This window comes from Mixophyes fleayi, chromosome 1, assembly GCF_038048845.1.
Source record: "Mixophyes fleayi isolate aMixFle1 chromosome 1, aMixFle1.hap1, whole genome shotgun sequence".
In the NCBI taxonomy this organism is placed as follows: domain Eukaryota; kingdom Metazoa; phylum Chordata; class Amphibia; order Anura; family Limnodynastidae; genus Mixophyes; species Mixophyes fleayi.
In genome coordinates this window covers 400,696,898-400,715,741 of record NC_134402.1, presented here as the reverse complement: position 1 = coordinate 400,715,741, position 18,844 = coordinate 400,696,898, and the positions used below count along the sequence as shown (strand labels likewise).

The following is an 18,844-nucleotide window of genomic DNA, read 5'->3' as shown; positions in this document are numbered from 1 at the left end:
CTCTTATCACGTGTGTAACTATTGTACGAGACGAAAAGTGAAAAAGATAAAAACTACTCATAGACAAGAGTGGTCTTGTAGATAAAAAAGTAACTTGTTAAAGTAAAATCTATATCACAAAGGGTTACCTATGCCAAGTAGGTGTGTGTGGTACTTGCATGGATTAAAAACTAATACTAATCTAGATTATATTTATAATTCAACTACAGTAAATCACTACCAAGTACACAAAATCAAGAATTGCTGAATTAAAAAGAAAAAAGCTATACTTGTTTTTATTTTATTTTATTTAACATTTGTATTTTGGTTAACTGTTAACAGCCAAGTTAAAACACAAAAAATTGTAAATCATTCACTTGTACAATAAAATATGAAAAGATGCATTTTATTTTAAATAAGTCCAAGGGTCATAAGTAATCAAATCAATAAGTATGTCAGCTGAAATTGGGCTTTCCTGGAAATAGCCACAGTGAATAAATAATATATTGCAGAAATACTTGTATGTTTCACAAGTGCCTCTGAATAAATAAAAATATGCCAGAATGTCAGCATTCATCAACTAGACTGACATGAAGAGAACCCTCTATGCTCTGCATTTCACACGGAATGGTCATACAACTGCAAAACACGCCAAAACAAACTATATAATTGACACAATTAGCTTCCCATGTAGAGTGTACCAATATTTTCACCTGCTAGTAAGTGTAGAGTGCCGAATAATATTGAACTTGTTAAGTGTCTTGTAGATTAACCAAACACTTCATGTATATTTATATAAAGTGCAGAGACTGATACAATTTAGGGGGGAAGCTGAAGTCTTCAAAAGGGTCTCTAAACCGCAAGAATATTAGAAAATTCATTAAAAAAAAGCATTGTTATATATAAATTCTCTAACAAACAGACTAGAGTTAACATGGTCAGCAGCCAATTAACCTACTAATATGTTTTTGGAGTGTGGGAGGAAACTGGAGCACCCAGAGGAAACCAACGCCAACACGTAGTTTAAAGAAAGCAACGATGGAGAATGAGAATAGAGAGGGAGTATGTAATAAAGTCATCTTATTGGTAATTTATTTTCATTTTAGTAAATTGTGAAACATGTTTAAAAATGCAGAGCTTTAGCTACATGGATGATCCGGCTCTTTTGTAGATCTGAACCAACAGACAGAAAAATATGATGTACGCAGGCCTTACTTCTAAAATGAAAATGAATGGTCTCTTCATATGATAAAAAATACAAAAGTTCACAGCCTATAACAGAAATAGGAAACCTCTCAGTGGCTGATGCAGAGATTTGCAGTTCTACAACAGATGGAGGACAATTACTATCCCTGCAATAAATACTAACATTAATAATAAGCTAACCTAGTCTAATCTAAAGACAAATAAAACTTCAGTGCAATCATCAAGTAAAACATTACAAACTCACAGCAGCTAGTGGAAAATTAGTATAACCTCTATGCTGCTTAGTCTATTCCTCTAGTGCCAAAGTGTTCACTGCTCAGTGTTAAGAATGTAAAGGGCAACTCCTGAAACATAGCCAAGAAACTAGTAGCGCTTAATAATGTATAACAAATACATTGTCTATTCAATGAAAACTCTTAATATTAGGTAATAAGTTGTCATACATGCTGGTTTTAATCTAATCTTTAAATATATCATATGTTCTTGTGGGGGGGGGGGTAGAGTTTGTCAAACTATTGGCTACTGTGGTCTGCATTGGACACCACTTCAACTGTGAGACCTTTGCATCAAAAACAACATGACAAAATGAGCATTTGAAGACCTTTACTATGAAGTAGGTGACAATGAAATTCTTAAGCTTATTACGGTCCCAAAGCATAAATGCAACCTGTCCCCAAGGCACCTCTTATTCTTAAACTGTACCCATAGCCTACACCCAGTGGAAATAGCCATTTTGATGGCTTAAACCAATATATTTCATGAGAAGGGACAGTATCAAGTCACCAGAGACTAATCACATAACCGAGACACTAGTTCCTACTAAATAGCATGTTAATTGGTTCAGCCACCAGAATGGCTGCCAACTTGAACCCCACTAGCGGGTTAATTAATATAATATAGTTCCTTATATGATTGTCTCACCTGTATTTCAGCAATTATAACAATATAGACCGCTATAATAGAGTTCATTTGGAAACTTATCTAAAAAGATTTATAAATATATATGCACATCCAGTAACATATCTATGTATAATATGTATATGTTATATATAGATATACATTGGTATCATGTGTGTGGTTAAATTCAGTTTTACAGCAGATAGCACTAAAGGGCTCAACTTGAAATCATAGAATTCTTTATCAAGGGGAATTGCCAGAGATTCACCGACTGTGGAGCAAAGATTTGTTCTTTAGACAAGAGCACAGATGTCAGCAATTTGCTCAATATTATACTTCTTACATATAACAGACATTTGAAAGGACTTTTGTTACTTTATAAGCTGAGGTCTTAAATGTTTAGGATAAAAGTTTTGCTTTATAACTTACGCTTTGCAAAGATTGTCAATGTTAATGCCCATAAGTGTTACAGTGAATGTATTAAATCCTTCAATACCTTTGAACAAAAAGAAAAAAATGCCAAAATGTTGACTCCTTACCATGAATTGTTTAAACCAATAAACAATGGCCTGTAAAGTTTATGAGAATAATTCACTAAGCACTGCACAAACTCGTCTGTGCTCCATTTTTTCTTTCGCATGAGCTCCGGCTATGTTTGCACTCAAAATAATTTATTATGGATGTTCCAGTATGTTTTGATCTTTCACAATATAAGGGCTCAGTAGCTGTTTGCTGAAGCACAAAAGGTCCACATTTTGGATGTATGCTCTACTGCCAAATTCTTAGACTGGACATGCTTAAGCGTGTCATAAGAAATTGCTGTTATATTTTTTACATCTCAAATTAGAATTTGTGCATAATGGAAATAACCTCATAAATATTTATAAACCCACCGGTTACCTACAAGACTGACAAGCCATTATTAACAATTACAGAAAAGTTAAATAATTTCTAAGAGTCTAGGTAAACAGTCAGAAATCATAACACTATATATCGTAAATGGATTGCCTACATAACAGAATTGGAGGGTTGTGTTTTTCATCTTATAATTCAGAATGTTTATCCAAAACATTTAAGAACAATAAGAACAAACTGTTCTTATGTTGCTTTAACCTATTGGTGTGATGAACACATGACAGATGTGGCTCTGTAGAAGTCTTCTTAAATATGATTAGGGCAGCAATAAAAATGGGTAATAATGATGCCAAAAGAATGGCTATTTTACAGTACCATTTTAATTATAATTTCCTGGGATCTGTGTTTACTATCCTACTAGAAAACTGGAAATAAAAAAAAATAAGGACCGTGCCCCACAGCCATAATGCAAATCACTCACTAGTGCCATCATACGCAGCAGGCATTTCTGTCATGCCAATGAATGTATGACATGAAGGCAGTTGGTTTCAAGTGGAGAAACCGATTTCAGTGCTTTTTGAAAGACTTTAAGTTTACACTAGCAATTGTCAGTAGGTGAATCTGCTATGCAAAGATGTATGTCTGATTACAGTCACATGGGATTTTTTTAAAGGTGTTATATGTGCAAAATAGACTTATATAATTGTGCAAATATAACCCCTATCCTATTCTGTAATGTTTCCTTGATGCACTTTCTAATACAGTGCATCTTGCAATTATATATACTGCAGCTTGTGCTATCGTCAGGGTAGCCAGCTGTATGCAAGGTTCTGTCTAAGGACTTTTTCCACTCAGCCTTACAAATCTGACATAATTGAGTTTGAATTGAGTAGCGTAAATATATTTTCATGTTAATCAGTTCAAACTCGATTTCTGGCTTGTGAAAGAGCCGCGGGGACCCTGCCTTCAAACATGACGTTGACAATCTGCAGTACTGTATTAGAGAATGGATCTAGCAAAGTGTTACAGATAAGTGGACATTTCCTTTAAATAAGATTTTGTTTTGTGGGATGTGCACATTCTTTATAAAAGATTAAAAAGACCACATGTGTCAATTGAGCAGATGCAGCAAAGTTATTTCTACAGCACTAGCTGCTCTGTGTCCACTTAGTAGCATCACCCGCGCAAATACACTGAGCCAGCGTAGCCAAAATGGATCATCATCATATACCATTTGTCTGAAATAAACTCGTCCCATCTGTACAAATATTTCTTGTCTTATAAACTTTTAAAAACAGCCGCTGCACTTCCTCACATTTCACTATTATTCTCGAGCACTGTCAAGTTCATCATAAAAATAGATATATATATATATTGCTTAATCCTACAAAGTAAAGCTGGAATTAAAAATGAACTAAAATGGAATGGAAAATGTGGAACGCGTTACTGGGTTTTAAAGGAAAGTATCTATAGGCTGACCTCTACAAAATGCAATAGTGAATTTGACTCTAGAGGATGAATGGCGAATGAGAAAGAGTATAACTATTATCTATGTATTCACCCATCTATATATTAAAACTACAATGTATTAATTTAAGACATTCAGCAAGTAAACAGTAAAACAATTACCCATGAATGTATTAGTATCTAAATCATGACTTATCCACAAACATCTTAATTTTTAGCCTAAACTTTGTCACCCACAACATATTGTATAGCATAAAATGAGTAAAATCCTCCTTTGTATTGTTCCTGTTCAATGTGGCACAAAGTTTATCTATCATTCATTCACAACTTAGACAACTATCTTATTCTAATCCATCATAATCCCAGACTGAAAAGTCTTGTTCCGTCAAGGTAGAAATGGCTTGAAAATTGGTGCACCTGAACCAAAGTGGTATAGCTTCAGCAAGGGGCTCGATATCGAGTGGTTTCAGTTGACAGTACATTCCCAGATGCTACGTAAACAACTCAACCATTGCGTGTAGAACAGATTCTGTTTCTCAAGGTGGTTTTCTTATGTGCAACAAGACAGGTGCTAAAGAAATCAGAATTCTCCCATTTCAGGTATTGTTTCTTGCAAAGACACGGTCACCCCTCAGAGTAAGATGCTGAAGTTGATACTGCAACACTTCTGTGTCTGCGGTTTCCTTGATGTTCATCTTATCTAGGTTGAGGTAGTCCAAGGACTTTGATTGTATTCTCTTACCCTTAAGAAGACAAAGAGGCAAAGGACCGTGGACAGCCTTGTAAGACTCATAAGGAATAACTTTATTGCACTTATCACCAGAGCTTGGCATTCGCCTTCGTCTCCTTCCATTAATTGCTGGAATTTCATACGGCTGATAGTGTCGACCTTTAGCTTTGTATATCCGAGAGGAGCGGGAAAGTCCAGAGTCATGCGGCTTGGCGCGAAATGTTGCTAAGGTCTCACCAGAATTCTCTTCTGTTGCTGAACACTTGTGAGCTAGCTTTAAAAGCTCCTCCCCTGTGGTAAACCCAACCAGGTAATTGGAATCCATGTGGAGTATTTGATAACCTGATACAGTTCTACGAATCGGGGAGCATGGCGTGCTAGAGCAGCGAGGTTTCTCAGCTTCTATTTTCAATGGAGAATTGCGTTCGACAGCATTAGTAAGAGGTATAGAAGATATGCTAGTCCTGTTATCTCCCTTAATATCCACTTCCATTTTAAAGATTCCTAAAAAAACATAAAAATACATTTTGTGTTAAACAATCATATAATTACCCTTAATTTAATGCATCTCTTAAACTTTGTGCCAAATGTATCTTGCATTTGTTTTCAAAATCATAGACTGCTTGATTGCAAAGTCAGGGGTAAATTTCCTAAGGATTTTATTGTGCGGTCTGCACAACGCTACACATCGGATGCAGTTTTCAGACAAAAACCATAGTATTTACTGTCCTGAGGTATGGAGGCTGAAAACTTAAACCACTTCCAACGTGTGGTGATTTGCAAACCACTAAACCGCATACGGTTTAGTCCAAACCGCATTGTAAAACATCTAGTTTGCACATTCATGCATTTATGTGTGTGCCACGTTGTACGCGGCTTTATAGGGTTGCCTATATTTGTAATGTTGCGCTAATTAGTTAATTAGTGGCGCTATATAAATAAATAGATGATGATAATGATGAATGCTGGAATATCCTAAAATTCCAATCTATCCCTCTCCTCTTCATTGTTTGTTGCTTGCCTTCCATTTATTGGGAATGATTCTTTTATCTAATGGTTTTATTAAAACCTGATCCTCTTTTCACATACTTCAGTTTTAATATATTGGTCTTTTTCAATATTGCCAGCATAATAAATGTGTTTTTCAATGTCATTATGTAAGCACCAGACAACATAGCACGTATTATTCATACATCCTTCTTCCAAGATAAAAAAGTCTTTATACTGAATGAGAGACCCAAAGCAGGCCACACGTGGGCCGATGCTGCCACTGAGCCCGACCCCCAACAGACAGGATGATTATCCAACATCTAGATGCCCAAATTGAAAATAAAATTCAGCACTAAGCCCCATGTACCCTTCAGACTGTACAATAGAAGTCATCTTCCAACTGAATTTATCAACACTGCTGATAATGATCGGATCAATGTTAGGCTATTATTGAGCATATATGTCAGCTTTGGGCCACATAAGCTGCAATATCAGGCCCATTGTCTGGTAATGGCTGTAATACTGCAGGGTGCGGCAGAGCATAAGAAAGAGCTCCTTTAAATATATTTTTATATAATGTTTTCACACAAAACATATTGAATTTACTAATTTGTTTCATAAGAGAGTCAGGAAGTGAATTAATGCTTTATTTTGTAAGATTTCCAAGTTTGAGATTTGGCATAAAATAAGAAAGGATTAAAATAAAAAATAATAGTAGTAATAATGAAAAGTAGTAAAAATAGTAATAATATAAAAAATATACTGAAATAATGTGCAATAAATGTATAAACATATGAATTATTTATTTAGAAATAAGATTACTGTCCAGTTTGAGAAGGGAAGTCATGTCACACATTGTCAACTGTTTCAGAAGACACTTGTGCTGAAAAATAATGTGGAGGTGGGAATCGTGGGCGATGTTTCTATGGCTGCAATATATTAACAATGTTATATCAGAACATAAGATCTACATATATAAATGGGCATGGGAGAAGCGTCCATTCCCCTCCCTTTTCAAATGGAAAATAAAAATACATCAATTTATTTCACTATTAATAACTATAGATGTGTTTACATTTAACTATGTAACCATCTTTTGTTGTTGTTTATCAATGTTACCAATGATTTAACAAATAGACTGTCGGTTATTTTAAACCACTAAGGATAAAAAGATGTGTATACAATACTAACTAATGAGGTATAACTGACTGAACTGCAAACCTATGCAGTTATGTCAAAAATAACCTGTTTGGATGAGGGAATATTGTATCCCCGGATTTGTGTCTCTTTCGCCTTCACTCAACTATGGAATAAGTCATGAGACACAAATGATGATCATGCTGAAATGCACACCTGTTTAAGACTTGTCCACACCTAATAAAATTGGTCCTCCTCGAAATGTTGAAATGGTCCGATTACTTGTCTTTTCATATCAATGGTCTACAGTCTATTGAGCAGATAAAAATAATTGGTGGAGTTGTCTGGATCGTAATGTGATTATGGTGCAGAATTGCCTAAAATACATATACTAAAATAAAATAAAATGAAAAAAAAAAGGCCAGGGGAGCCATAACTGTACAAGAAAGGTAATACATACCAATCAACAGAGATTTTTCCCCCACCTCCTCTGGTTCACTGCACTTTCAAACTAAAATTAATGAACATATTTTGATACTATTAATATCTAGAATGATGCTGAATTAGGACTTAATTTCTTTTTAAAAATTCTACTGAATAAATAGCTGGGAATTTTAAGCCACTATAAATAAAAGCAAGAATATACTGTAATATTAACCAGGTGTAATGGATTGACATATAACTGCATTTATCTGTAGTTCAAAAATAAATACGTTGTTTGAATGTAGAAATACTATAGCCCTTGTTCTCGATCACTGTTGCACACCTCCTCTGAACAGACCCAATCTTTGGCAGCCAAAAAAGAAGCATGATCTAGCTGGAAATGGGTACTTTTTTTGTAGCGTGTGTGTGTGTGTGTGTGTGTGTGTGTGTGTGTGTGTGTGTGTGTTAGCAAAAGTGGAGCTTACAGTCTAAATTCCCTCTTTTTGATACATTTACCCCTTTGTTATTTACGAATATTTCTCAAAAGTCTGCACTACAATCATAACAACAAGACAATAGCTTTGATTCTCTGACATGCAGTGGTAAAAGTCACTTGCTAAAGGATTGCAACAATTTTTGTGATAAATTGCATCCAAAGCTGCTCTGTATAACTAATGGTGCCCATACACAGGCAGATCGGAGCACCTGACCTGTGCACTAAATAGCCAGATACAGTGATCTCCCCAGCGCCTATTTCCAGGATGCTCCACCTGGCTGTTTTTATTTGCCATCCAGCTCTTGGAGCCTAACAGAGTCCTATTATAATGGAATAAGCCATTGTTTCTGTTATTAGAACAGGCACAGGCACCAGTCTGACCATTCCTGGCAGACTGTTTAGACCAGGGGTGTCCAACCTTTTAGCTTCCCTGGGCCACATTGGAAGACGACGAGTTGGTTTGGGCCGCACATAAGATATACTAACAATAACGATGGCTGATCATCCAAAAAAACATTGAAAACATAGTTAACATATATATATGAGAAAAAAAGTGATATATATATACCTTTCAATCGCCCTGTTCAAAAAATCCTCTCTAGTTATTATGCTATAATCACTTTTTGTATTGTTTCGATGCAATATCAATAAAGTGAATTTAAGCCAGGCATTGTATACCAGGGTGCCCTGACCAGGCCTGCGGTATCTGACATATACATCACTGTGACCCCAAATTGTGACCTGTTTTGCTAATTACACCACTATGTTAGTTAATGGATAACAACTTATAATGGGCCAAAGAGAATAATATATAATGCCCCATTAGTATTACAAGTAGAAGTATGTAGCAGGGAGATAAGGTCCATGATGCTCCAGGACCAGGTGACTTTTATTCACTTGTCAGCGTCTCTTTAAATAATAAAAAAAAATCTCCCTTAACTTAGCTTTTAATCGGCTTGTTCTCCTGCCCTCTTCTCTTCTTTTCTCCAATTCTGTGCTGCTGATTGTTCTTCTCACGCGGGTAACTCCTCTGTGCTGCGCTCCGCAATGGATGTTGGGCGTGATGACATCACGCCCGATATTCACTGCGAGCACCGCACGGAGGAGGAGACAAGGGAGGGAGCCGGAGTACCAGCTGACGTGGCCGCCTGACCGCAAGGTAAGTATTTTCTTTTCTTTTTTTTCCATTAACAGTGCTGCCCCCTTGCCACAACCAAAACTCCTTCTGGGCCACATTTACAGGCGTGCTGGGCCGCGGATTGGACAACCCTGGTTTAGACCCTATAGGCAACAATAAGTGCAGCCTGTTTTCTGCTGAACTTTGGGAGGACCATGCCTCAAATACTCTATATTATATATATTATGTGCGTAAAAATTAACAGTTCTCCACCACTCTTCTTCTCTTTATTAAAATGTTTACAAGTTCGCTTTAGAGGGACTGTTGAATTTGGCACGTGATGACCAAGTTTATGTGGGTAAGAAAATCAATAAGCTAAAACTATTAGCCTTTTTCTCTTGAGTTTAAGAACTTTTTGTAGAATGAGTTTCTACATTATACTTACCTGTATATACTGAAATTAAAAAAATATTTTTCAAACTGTGTTTTTGAGTGGTTGTTTTTTTCAAAGCAAGTTTTCTTTTTTATTTCAACATAAGGCTTAAACGTGGGTTTTAAGTGATCACATCGTACTGTATTATGCAATCTACAAGTAATAGAATAGCATAAAAGTGATGAAGTATTTTCTCACTTGAGATGACATAATAGTGGTTGATAAATCTTTCAGGCCATTGTGAGAATGTATAGTGTACATTGTATGACTTCAACTTGAGATACATTGTTAGGACTTTGGAGTAGTACTGAATTTGATGCAAGTTTACTTTTTGTCAAAAAAGGAGTTCAGAAGAAATTCGATAATCCATAAACTGCTTATTTATCATGACAAGTATTTGAACCAAAAGAAAAACCAAAACCTTCTTAGACATTTATCCATTTATTCTTCATGGTTATCTACTTCCTAATGAGAGGGGTGTTTAATGCATATAATATGGTGGTATTAAAAAGCGAATCCTGACATTCTGTTTTGTCCAGAAGAATAATAAGGATATATCTAGAAAGATCAATGAGTCAACAGATTAAAGAATCCGAAAGAAAGTGCATGTCTACTTGAATAATTTGTATTAATCAGTACAATGCATCATATGAGTAGAGGCTGGACTGTCTAATGTATACTAGACACCGACAACATTAAAACCACCTGCCTAATATTGTGTAGGTATCCCTCATGCTACCAAAACAGTTCTGGACTCCACAAGATCTCTGAAGGTGTCCTGTGGTATGTGGCACAAAGACAAAGCAGATTCAGACTTGTTTTTCCAGCACTTTCCACAGATTCTCAATCAGATTGAGATCAGGGGAATTTAGAGGCCAAGTTAACACCTTGAACTCTTTGTATGATCCTCAAACCATTCCAGAACAATATTTCCAGTATGGTAGGGCGCATTATACTGCTGAAAGAGGCCACTGCGATCACTGTTGCCATAAAGGCAACAATGTTTAGGTAGGTGGTACGTGTCAAAGTAACATCCACATGCCAGAACCCAAGGTTTCCCAGCAGAACTTTGCCAGGGCACTATACTGCCTCCACCGGATAACCTTCTTCCAATAGTGCATCGTTGTGCCATCTCTTCCCTGAAAAACGATGCACACGCACCCGGCCATCCACATGATGTTAAAGAAAAACATGATTCAACAGACCGGACCACCTTCTTCCATTGCTCCAAAGTGTAGTTCTGGTGCTCATGTGCCTACTTGTAGGCACTTTTAAGGGTGGACAGGGGTCTGCATGGGCACTCTGACCGGTATGCGGATACGCAGCAAGCTGCGATGCACTGTGTGTTATGGCACCTTTTTATAATACAGAATTGGAAATTGCTCAATCAATTTATAGGCTCATAGCAGGTGCTTGAGAGGGTGGGGTTATCCTAAAAGGAACAAACACAGATAATAATTCCCCAGCACACTGCTATAGCCAGCAAAGGACCTGCCATGGAGTGGCGGGTGGCTTTAACATACATTTGCAAATGTGTGCCACTGAGACTTTTGCATTTTTATTTACAGTAGAAATGGCAGGTCCTTTGCTGGCTATAGCAGTGTGCTGGGGGATTTTTCTCTGTGTCTGTACCTTTCTATAATAGTCAGCATTAACTGTTTCAGCAATTTGTGCTACAGTAGCTCTTCTGTGGGACTGGAACAGACGGGCTAGCCTTTGCTCCCAACGTGCATCAGTGAGCCTTTGGCGTTTATGACCCTGTCGCCGGTTTACCAGTTGTCCTTCCTTAGACCACTTTTGGTAGGTACTAACTACTGCATACCGGGAACACCTCACAAGAACTGCTGTTCTGGAGATGACCCAGTCGTGTAGCCAACACAATTTGGCCTTTGTCAAAGTCTCTCAGATCCTTACGCTAGCCAATTTTTCCTGCTTCCAACACATCAACTGACTGTTCACTTGCTGCCATATATTCCACCCCATAACAGGTGGCACTGTAATGAGATCAATGTTATTCACTTCACTGGTCAGCAGTAAGAATTTATTTATTTATTTGAACCCGTAATTTTATTTTTTTTTACATTCTTTACTATCCAAATACTTTGAATGGATGAAAAGGATACATTCCCATGTGTACGATCCTATAGAGTTTATACTAGCGTTGGGCAACAGGAGGCCCACCAAGCCTTTGCCTGCGGCCACCAGCCTACTGCTCCCTATCTCATCAGACCAGGGGACAGCTGACATCCGCATCCCGTGACCGCCCATGCACAGTGCAGGGAGATCACGCAGCATAGCTCTCCCTCCTTCCTCTGTGCGGTCCCTTTGCAGGCTGGAGGGTCGTTTATCTGTCTCTCCAGCTATTTCATATTGTCCCTCACTGGTTTATTTGGTTCTTTCTGCTCATTTTCCACAATTCTCAGACATACAAGGGGCACATGAATAAAAAACACTTGTGTACTCACCCTTAGTCACAAATGTGAGCATTACCCACAGCTAAACCACTTAAAACTCATTCTTTCATTTACAACGCGCCAACATATACTGCAGCACCACACACAGAGGAGACAAACAAACATACATTTCAAAACAGTGAGCACAGGATTACAACACACAATATAACTTGAGACAGAAGGCCTTCCTATAAAGAGCTTACAATTTAATAAAAAAAGGGTGTTCTACAAAAAGGTCCTAATGCAAGTTTTGAACAATGGATTAGGATGTATAGGATGTACAGCTTTGAGTGTACAAGTGTGCTGGTTAGACCAGTAACACGGATAAGAATGCTTTGATTGGGACATATACAATAAAAAGGTGGACAAGGTGGAGGAAGTTATATGACAATAATAGTTATGAAATATGGTACACTGCCCTAACAGGAGAAGAGTTCAGGGACACTTGAAGCTTTGAAGTTAAACCAGAACTGCATTTTACAAGGTTTTAAGGGGCTTTGTAAATGTCATTAATCAATAACATAAAGGCAGTGTTCTCCCCAGAAAATTTTGGAAGCCGGGTGGCATTAAGTAAGCCGATAGGGGCAGCTGTAATATTGAAAAATCTTGAAGGTTATTGCCCACAACTGGCAGGACTGGTCAGACTGGTGGTCAGTGGTCTAACACACACTGCTGTCTGTCGTGCTCACATAGTGCCTGTTATAATAGGAGAAACAATGGTTTATTATATTATAATGGAAATCTGTTTGGCTCCAAGAGCCAGGTGGCAAGTAACAACAGCCAGGTGGAGCACCTGGGAAATAGGTGCTGGGGAGAACACTGAATGGGAAGATGGATATGGAACAGAGGTTGAAATATTTTTACTGGAATTAAAGAAACAATATGCAGCTTAAAAGCTGTAATTCCACAGTTTTTTCTAAAAGAAAATTAATCTGTGAAACAGATTCATATGGCTGCCACAGCAAAAACAATTACTCTCACATGGAAACATTTGGTTTTTGCTTGCCCCTAGGTGGGTGTAACCTGATCTCTGAGTCAGTCACCAAGCTCCTCAGTGACCACACACGATGGCAGAGTACCAGCAACTTTATGCTATGAACATACCAACACCTCTCTGCTTACCACAGCATATGAAATGTGACAAGACATCACTTCAATGAAAATAACTTCATGTGTCTTCTTACAGGTAAACAGAGTGGTTCATGGTAAAGAAAGACACCTCATTATTACAAGGGATTGCTCCTTAAATTCCTGGCAGACTTATCCAAACGGGGTTGATGGCCGCTAGTGGAGCTTAAACACCACTCCCCATCCCAGCCCCATTGAATTTTTTCAAATTAGTCACTTCCTGCGATCCCTCCCACTTACCTATCTACAACAGGACCTCTCCCCGTTTGAAGCTATTTCTAAGCATCATCTCCTGGTCAGGACATGATGATTTCCCAACTCTACAGTATCTTTCTTGCCACTGCCCTTCCCTCTTCAAAACCCTGCTAGGATTACTGGGAAAAAAACATTGCCCCCACCCCGTGGACGATGAGGCACGGAAGGACATGAGACTGGGGACAGCCAAAAGCTCTTTATCAACCAAACTCAAAAAAACTTCCTACAAACTTCCTTCCGACTTGGCGACTTGATAAAATGTTTCCCTCCTCCTCGCCCAAGGACCGGTGGGGTTGTGACCATGGGGGCACTATGCTCCAGATTCCATATGAGGCGGACTTGCTCGATTATTGCCCCCTTCTGGGACTCAGTCCGCAGCTTCTTAAATACTCTATTTGAAGCTCTCGTTCCGAAGGATCCCTGGACATTTCTACTGTGTTACCTCCTCAAGACTTAGAAAATTTTCCAAGAAACCGGCCGCCCATATACAGACAGCCAAGTCCCTTATAGCCCTTAACTGGAAAAACACTACCCCCCAATATCTCTCCACTCTTAAAAAGAAAATCTGGCATGTTGCTGCCATGGAAGAGATTACTTCTTATCTTCAGGACAGGGCCCACGTCTTTAATCATGGCTGTTCACAGAATGTACGTTCCCTTCCCACCCTATTACTCTGTCATGACAACCCATGTGTGTTATTTCCCTCAACACACTGCCCCCTCCATTATCCTAGGCTCCCTATACACTTTTGTTCTCCACGTACTTATACCACCCTACTTTGTAACCCCCCCACAAACCTCCAAATCTCCCCCCATTCCTACAGTCTACTTTCACTAACCCTTGTAAGACCCTAAAAACTGGTCACTCTCCATCCTATGTTACACTTGGACACAATATGACGATCTCGCTGTAACATTTTTTGCTTCTCCATGTTTGTACCACGGCTTTCCTATCATGATCCTTGTATATTCCTGATTGACCGTTCAAAATAAATAATTTTATAATTATTAAAAAAAAAAAAAGGCAATGCATGTTAAAAATAGGCGGCAGACAAAGAGGGATCTTTATGGTTTCATAACAGATATGCTACCTTGCTGAGAGCCACCACGTTTAGACTTGATCTTGCACACAACAGCCGAAGCTTGAAAAGGCAACAGCAGGTTCAGTTACTAAAACTGTGTTTAGGTGCAAACTTTGCACTGAACCACTGCAGTCAATCAGACACTAGCTATTATCTATCTTTTTGATAAAAGCTAATTGCCAATTGGTTGGTCAGTTCACATTTTTACCACTGCAAAGTTAATGAGCTTTATGGGGGGAATTAAATTAAAAATTACCGTTAACACGGTCATTTTAACCCTGCTTTCTGCTCACAGTTCAAAAAACCAGCCGTATTAATGGTAATTAAGCGCACTAATACCGTAATAGCGGTAACAGTGCGCGGGCCACATTACTTTCAGCAGTAACTCGGCCAATTGAATTCCCCCCTGAGTGTAAACAAAATATACTACCATGACCAACAACATGCAATTTACTTGTTACATAATTGTCAGTGTGTACAAACATTTTTCTAGATTAGTTTGTGAATGTTAACATTTCTAAAGTATAATATGGACGTCACTGCATGTGGACAAACTTAAACTATGCGGCTAAAGATTGTACAACTATACAGCTACATAAAGATTGTAAATTTGCACTTGTGACAAAAGTCAAACACAACATAGGGAAGTAACACTGCCAAATGGCTGGGTGACAGTTTAAGTAAGAGCTGTAATAAATGCAAAGGTCATTCATCAAAAATATCAATTACTAAAGATTATATTTGATTTCCTTCTTACATTACCATATTACGATCAAATTATGGCATACACATATATACTTTTACCCTGTTTATGACTAGAAATTTAAACTAAACTTAGGGAAAAGGAGATAGAAAATATTTGATAAAGTGGACAATTTTATGATTCAGTATGTGATCTCACAATGGAAACATGCTGCCTGATCAATTAAAGAACAGTTTTATCAATGTCATTCATTAAGGATGAGCAGATAACATTGTACATATACAACTTTTTGCAGCATCATGAAGTGTGCAATGGCCCAGAGTGGCAGCAAAAGCAAAATACAAAAAGTCATAATTTTTAAATAACAGGACTTAAAATAAATCCTGCTGAAAAATACATAATGTAAACCCAACAAATAAGATAAATAAAATCAAATTTCAAAACAACCCCACCCCAACATATTTCCCATTCCTTTTACCAACAGCAAAGCAAAATGAGATCACTTTATTATTTTTATCCAGAAAGCGACAGATAAAGAACTGTAATCCCGTTGCCCTTTATATCCCTGTGGCATAGTAATAATTGGTAGTGTTGGCAGAGGCACAGCCTTAGTCTCATGCGGGCACTGCACTAACCAGATCACGCTGCATGTGGAACAGGGAGTAATGTAATGACAATGTTATGCTATCCACCCCCTTCTCCCCAGCGCCCACAGCAACAACCACATCCCAAGGGCAACCTATAATCATAGAGCTGCACGATCTGTAAGGCTTTTAGAAAAAAATAAAAAATATATATATTATTTCAGGTACAATGCTAATAGGCACAAAGCCTGCTATATAAAATACTTACAATATTGTAATAATGTTCTATATACATACACTGTATCTATCTAACTGCATGTGCAGCTCCATTCATCGCACAATGGGATCAATACTTCATTCTGCACATACACCATGCAGCCGCTCCCCTTGTGTCTATCTCACCAGTTAGATGGTCACCCTGAATCCCGCAGCATAACACACTGTGCCAGCAAGAAGGATGACATGAAGGGTAGACGTGGGCAATGCTCGCCCCATCTCTGATATGGTCACTTTACCTTAACACCCGGCGCCACCACTTCCTGCTGCACGGGAGCCAGTGAGCGCAGATAGATAAGCAGTTGGCATCCGAATTACTGACACACTGAGAGGGAAGAGGAGGAGTGTGGGAATAGGAAGCCGCCCTCTGCTCCACTCATACCCCCGCCTTGCACCGTTTCCAAAGGAAGACACTCATAGTGACAATAGGGATTACATGATCCTATACATTTTATATTTAGCACGAAATAAGTGCCTCAAGCAGCTGCATCTTGCCACTCAGTGACATAGTCTCCATTGCCAGAAATGACAACATTCTAATAGCTCAGTAATGAGGAACAAAGTTTTTGGGTGGGTGAAGTAACACTACTAAAATCCTATTTGTGGGTTACACACTGCACTGACAGCCCACCTCCTGGAACATTAAATACAACATGGACCAGCACTTGATACAGTGTCAGGAGCTCTAGTCCAAGACAAGGGTTGTGTGCTCACAGCTGACCTAGAGGCAGGGGTAGATCTAGACTTTTTTTTTTTAGGAGGCAAAGGGTTGCAGATATATAAACACACATGCTTAGTATCCATTTTATGAGTTACAGATGCTTATTAATGCAAAAATGTAAAAACAACCAATCACGTGGCAGCGACTCATTGCTTTAAAGCATACATGGCATGGTCATGAGGTTCAGTTGTTGTTCAGACCAAACAGCAAAATAGGGAAGAAATGGGATCAAAGTGGTCTCGACCACAGACAGGGTGGTTTGAGTATCTTAGAAACTGCTTATCTGGGATTTTTCACCACAACAATCTCGAGTTTGCAGAAAATGTGTGCGAAGCAAAATACATCCAGTGAACGGCAGTTCTGTGGGCGAAAAAAGCCTTGTTAATGAGAGAGGTCAGAGAAGAATAGCCATACTTGTTCAGTAGCTCAACTAACCAGTGGTTTGTAGAAGAGCATTTCTAAATGTACAAGCACATTGCTCTTTGAAGTGGATGGACTACAGTTGCAGAAAGTCACACTGCGGTCCACTCCTGGCAGCAAAAAGTGGATGGCCTAGAGTAGCAGAAGGTCACCCCGGGCTCCACTCCTGTCAAAAACACGGAACTGATTCTACAGTGGGCACAAGCTCACCAAAACTGGACAGATGAGGATTGGAAAATTGTCTTCTGGCCTGATGAATCTCAATCTTTGCTGTGACATACAAATATTAGGGTCAGAATTTGGTATAAAGCAACATTACTCCATGGATCTATCCAGTCTTGTGTCAATGGTGTAGGCTAGTGGTGGTAGTGTAATGGTGTGGAAATGTTTTCTTGGCACACATTGGGCCCCTTACAGGGGCAAAAGCAGGATTTGTAGAGGGGGGTTTCCACACCACGCCACCAGTGGGTGTGACAAGCATGCATGGGAGCATGGCTATAATATTAGACAGTGCTTGGCTGCTCTCCAACTCTTCCTATCACTATAATGTACATGGGCAATGCTGCGTGCACTACTGTTAGGTGCATGCAGCTCTCCCTTTTCAAGCAGAGCCGTGTTAAGCGGAGGCAGGGTCCAGCCACCTCAATTATACGGTGCACCAGGCTTGGAGGGGGGTTTCCAGGCACTAGGAACCCCCCCCCCTCAGTTTGCCTATGCCTTAATACCAATTAAGCATCATTTAAATGCCACAGCCTAGGTAAGAATTGTTGCTGACAATGTGCATCCCTTTATGGCAGCAACCTACCCATCTTCTAATGATTACTTCCAGCAGGATAACACACCATGTCACAAAGCACATGTCAACTCAAGCTGGTTCAACAAACATGACAATGAGTTCAGTGTACTCCAATGGCCAACAACATCCCCCAGATCTCAATACAGAAGACCACTTTTTGGATGTGGAGGAACAGGAAACACACAACATGAATATACAGATGACAAATCTGCAGCAACTACATGATGCTACCATTTCAATACTATCCAAAATCTGTAAGGACCTTTTCTAGCACCGTGTTTCATCAATGCCAGAAATAATTTAGGCTGTTCTGTGGGCAAAAGGGGGTCTGCCCCATGCTAAAAAAGGTATACGTAATAAAATGCCCACTGAGTGTATATTTTCTTTATTTGCATAGATTATATCCTTACTTGCTACTACATATTACTTTATTCCTACTTTCCGCCCTTGTCTGCCTATCACAATCTTCACAATATTTGATTTCCTGCTTCCAACTCTCCTTCGTATCTCATGAGCCCCTTATTTTATCTCTAACTCATTCCTCCACTCACGTAAATAGCTCTTGCACGCCTAGCACATCACATTAGTAACCGCCTACTTTGACCCTGCTCCTTCATCCACACCCTATGGTGGCAACCACCATCTACAGACTGCAGCTCCTGTACAGCATGGTCACGTTAACCACCTGCAAGCATAC

At 38.8% G+C, this 18,844-nt stretch overlaps 1 protein-coding gene across 3 annotated transcripts; it reads right to left on the bottom strand.

Moving 5' to 3' along the window:
• Positions 1–269: 269 nt before the first annotated feature.
• Positions 270–16,526, bottom strand: MACIR (macrophage immunometabolism regulator). Of its 3 annotated transcripts, none has more exons than XM_075181426.1 (2): positions 16,450–16,526; positions 270–5,638 (listed from the first exon to the last, which is right to left on the bottom strand). In XM_075181426.1, exon 2 carries the CDS (start codon positions 5,625–5,627, stop codon positions 5,001–5,003), a length of 627 nt encoding a protein of 208 aa, XP_075037527.1. In that variant the 5' UTR covers positions 5,628–5,638; positions 16,450–16,526; the 3' UTR covers positions 270–5,000. The 3 variants fall into 3 exon arrangements, with proteins under 3 accessions (XP_075037527.1, XP_075037532.1, XP_075037541.1); XM_075181431.1 differs by lacking the exon at positions 16,450–16,526 and adding an exon at positions 16,337–16,421; XM_075181440.1 differs by lacking the exon at positions 16,450–16,526 and adding an exon at positions 7,722–7,767.
• Between the last annotated feature and the right edge of the window lie 2,318 nt (positions 16,527–18,844).

Excerpts from the sequence above, each read along its gene's own strand:
- MACIR (XM_075181426.1), bottom strand. The coding sequence starts at position 5,627 with ATGGAAGTGGATATTAAGGGAGATAACAGGACTAGCATATCTTCTATA.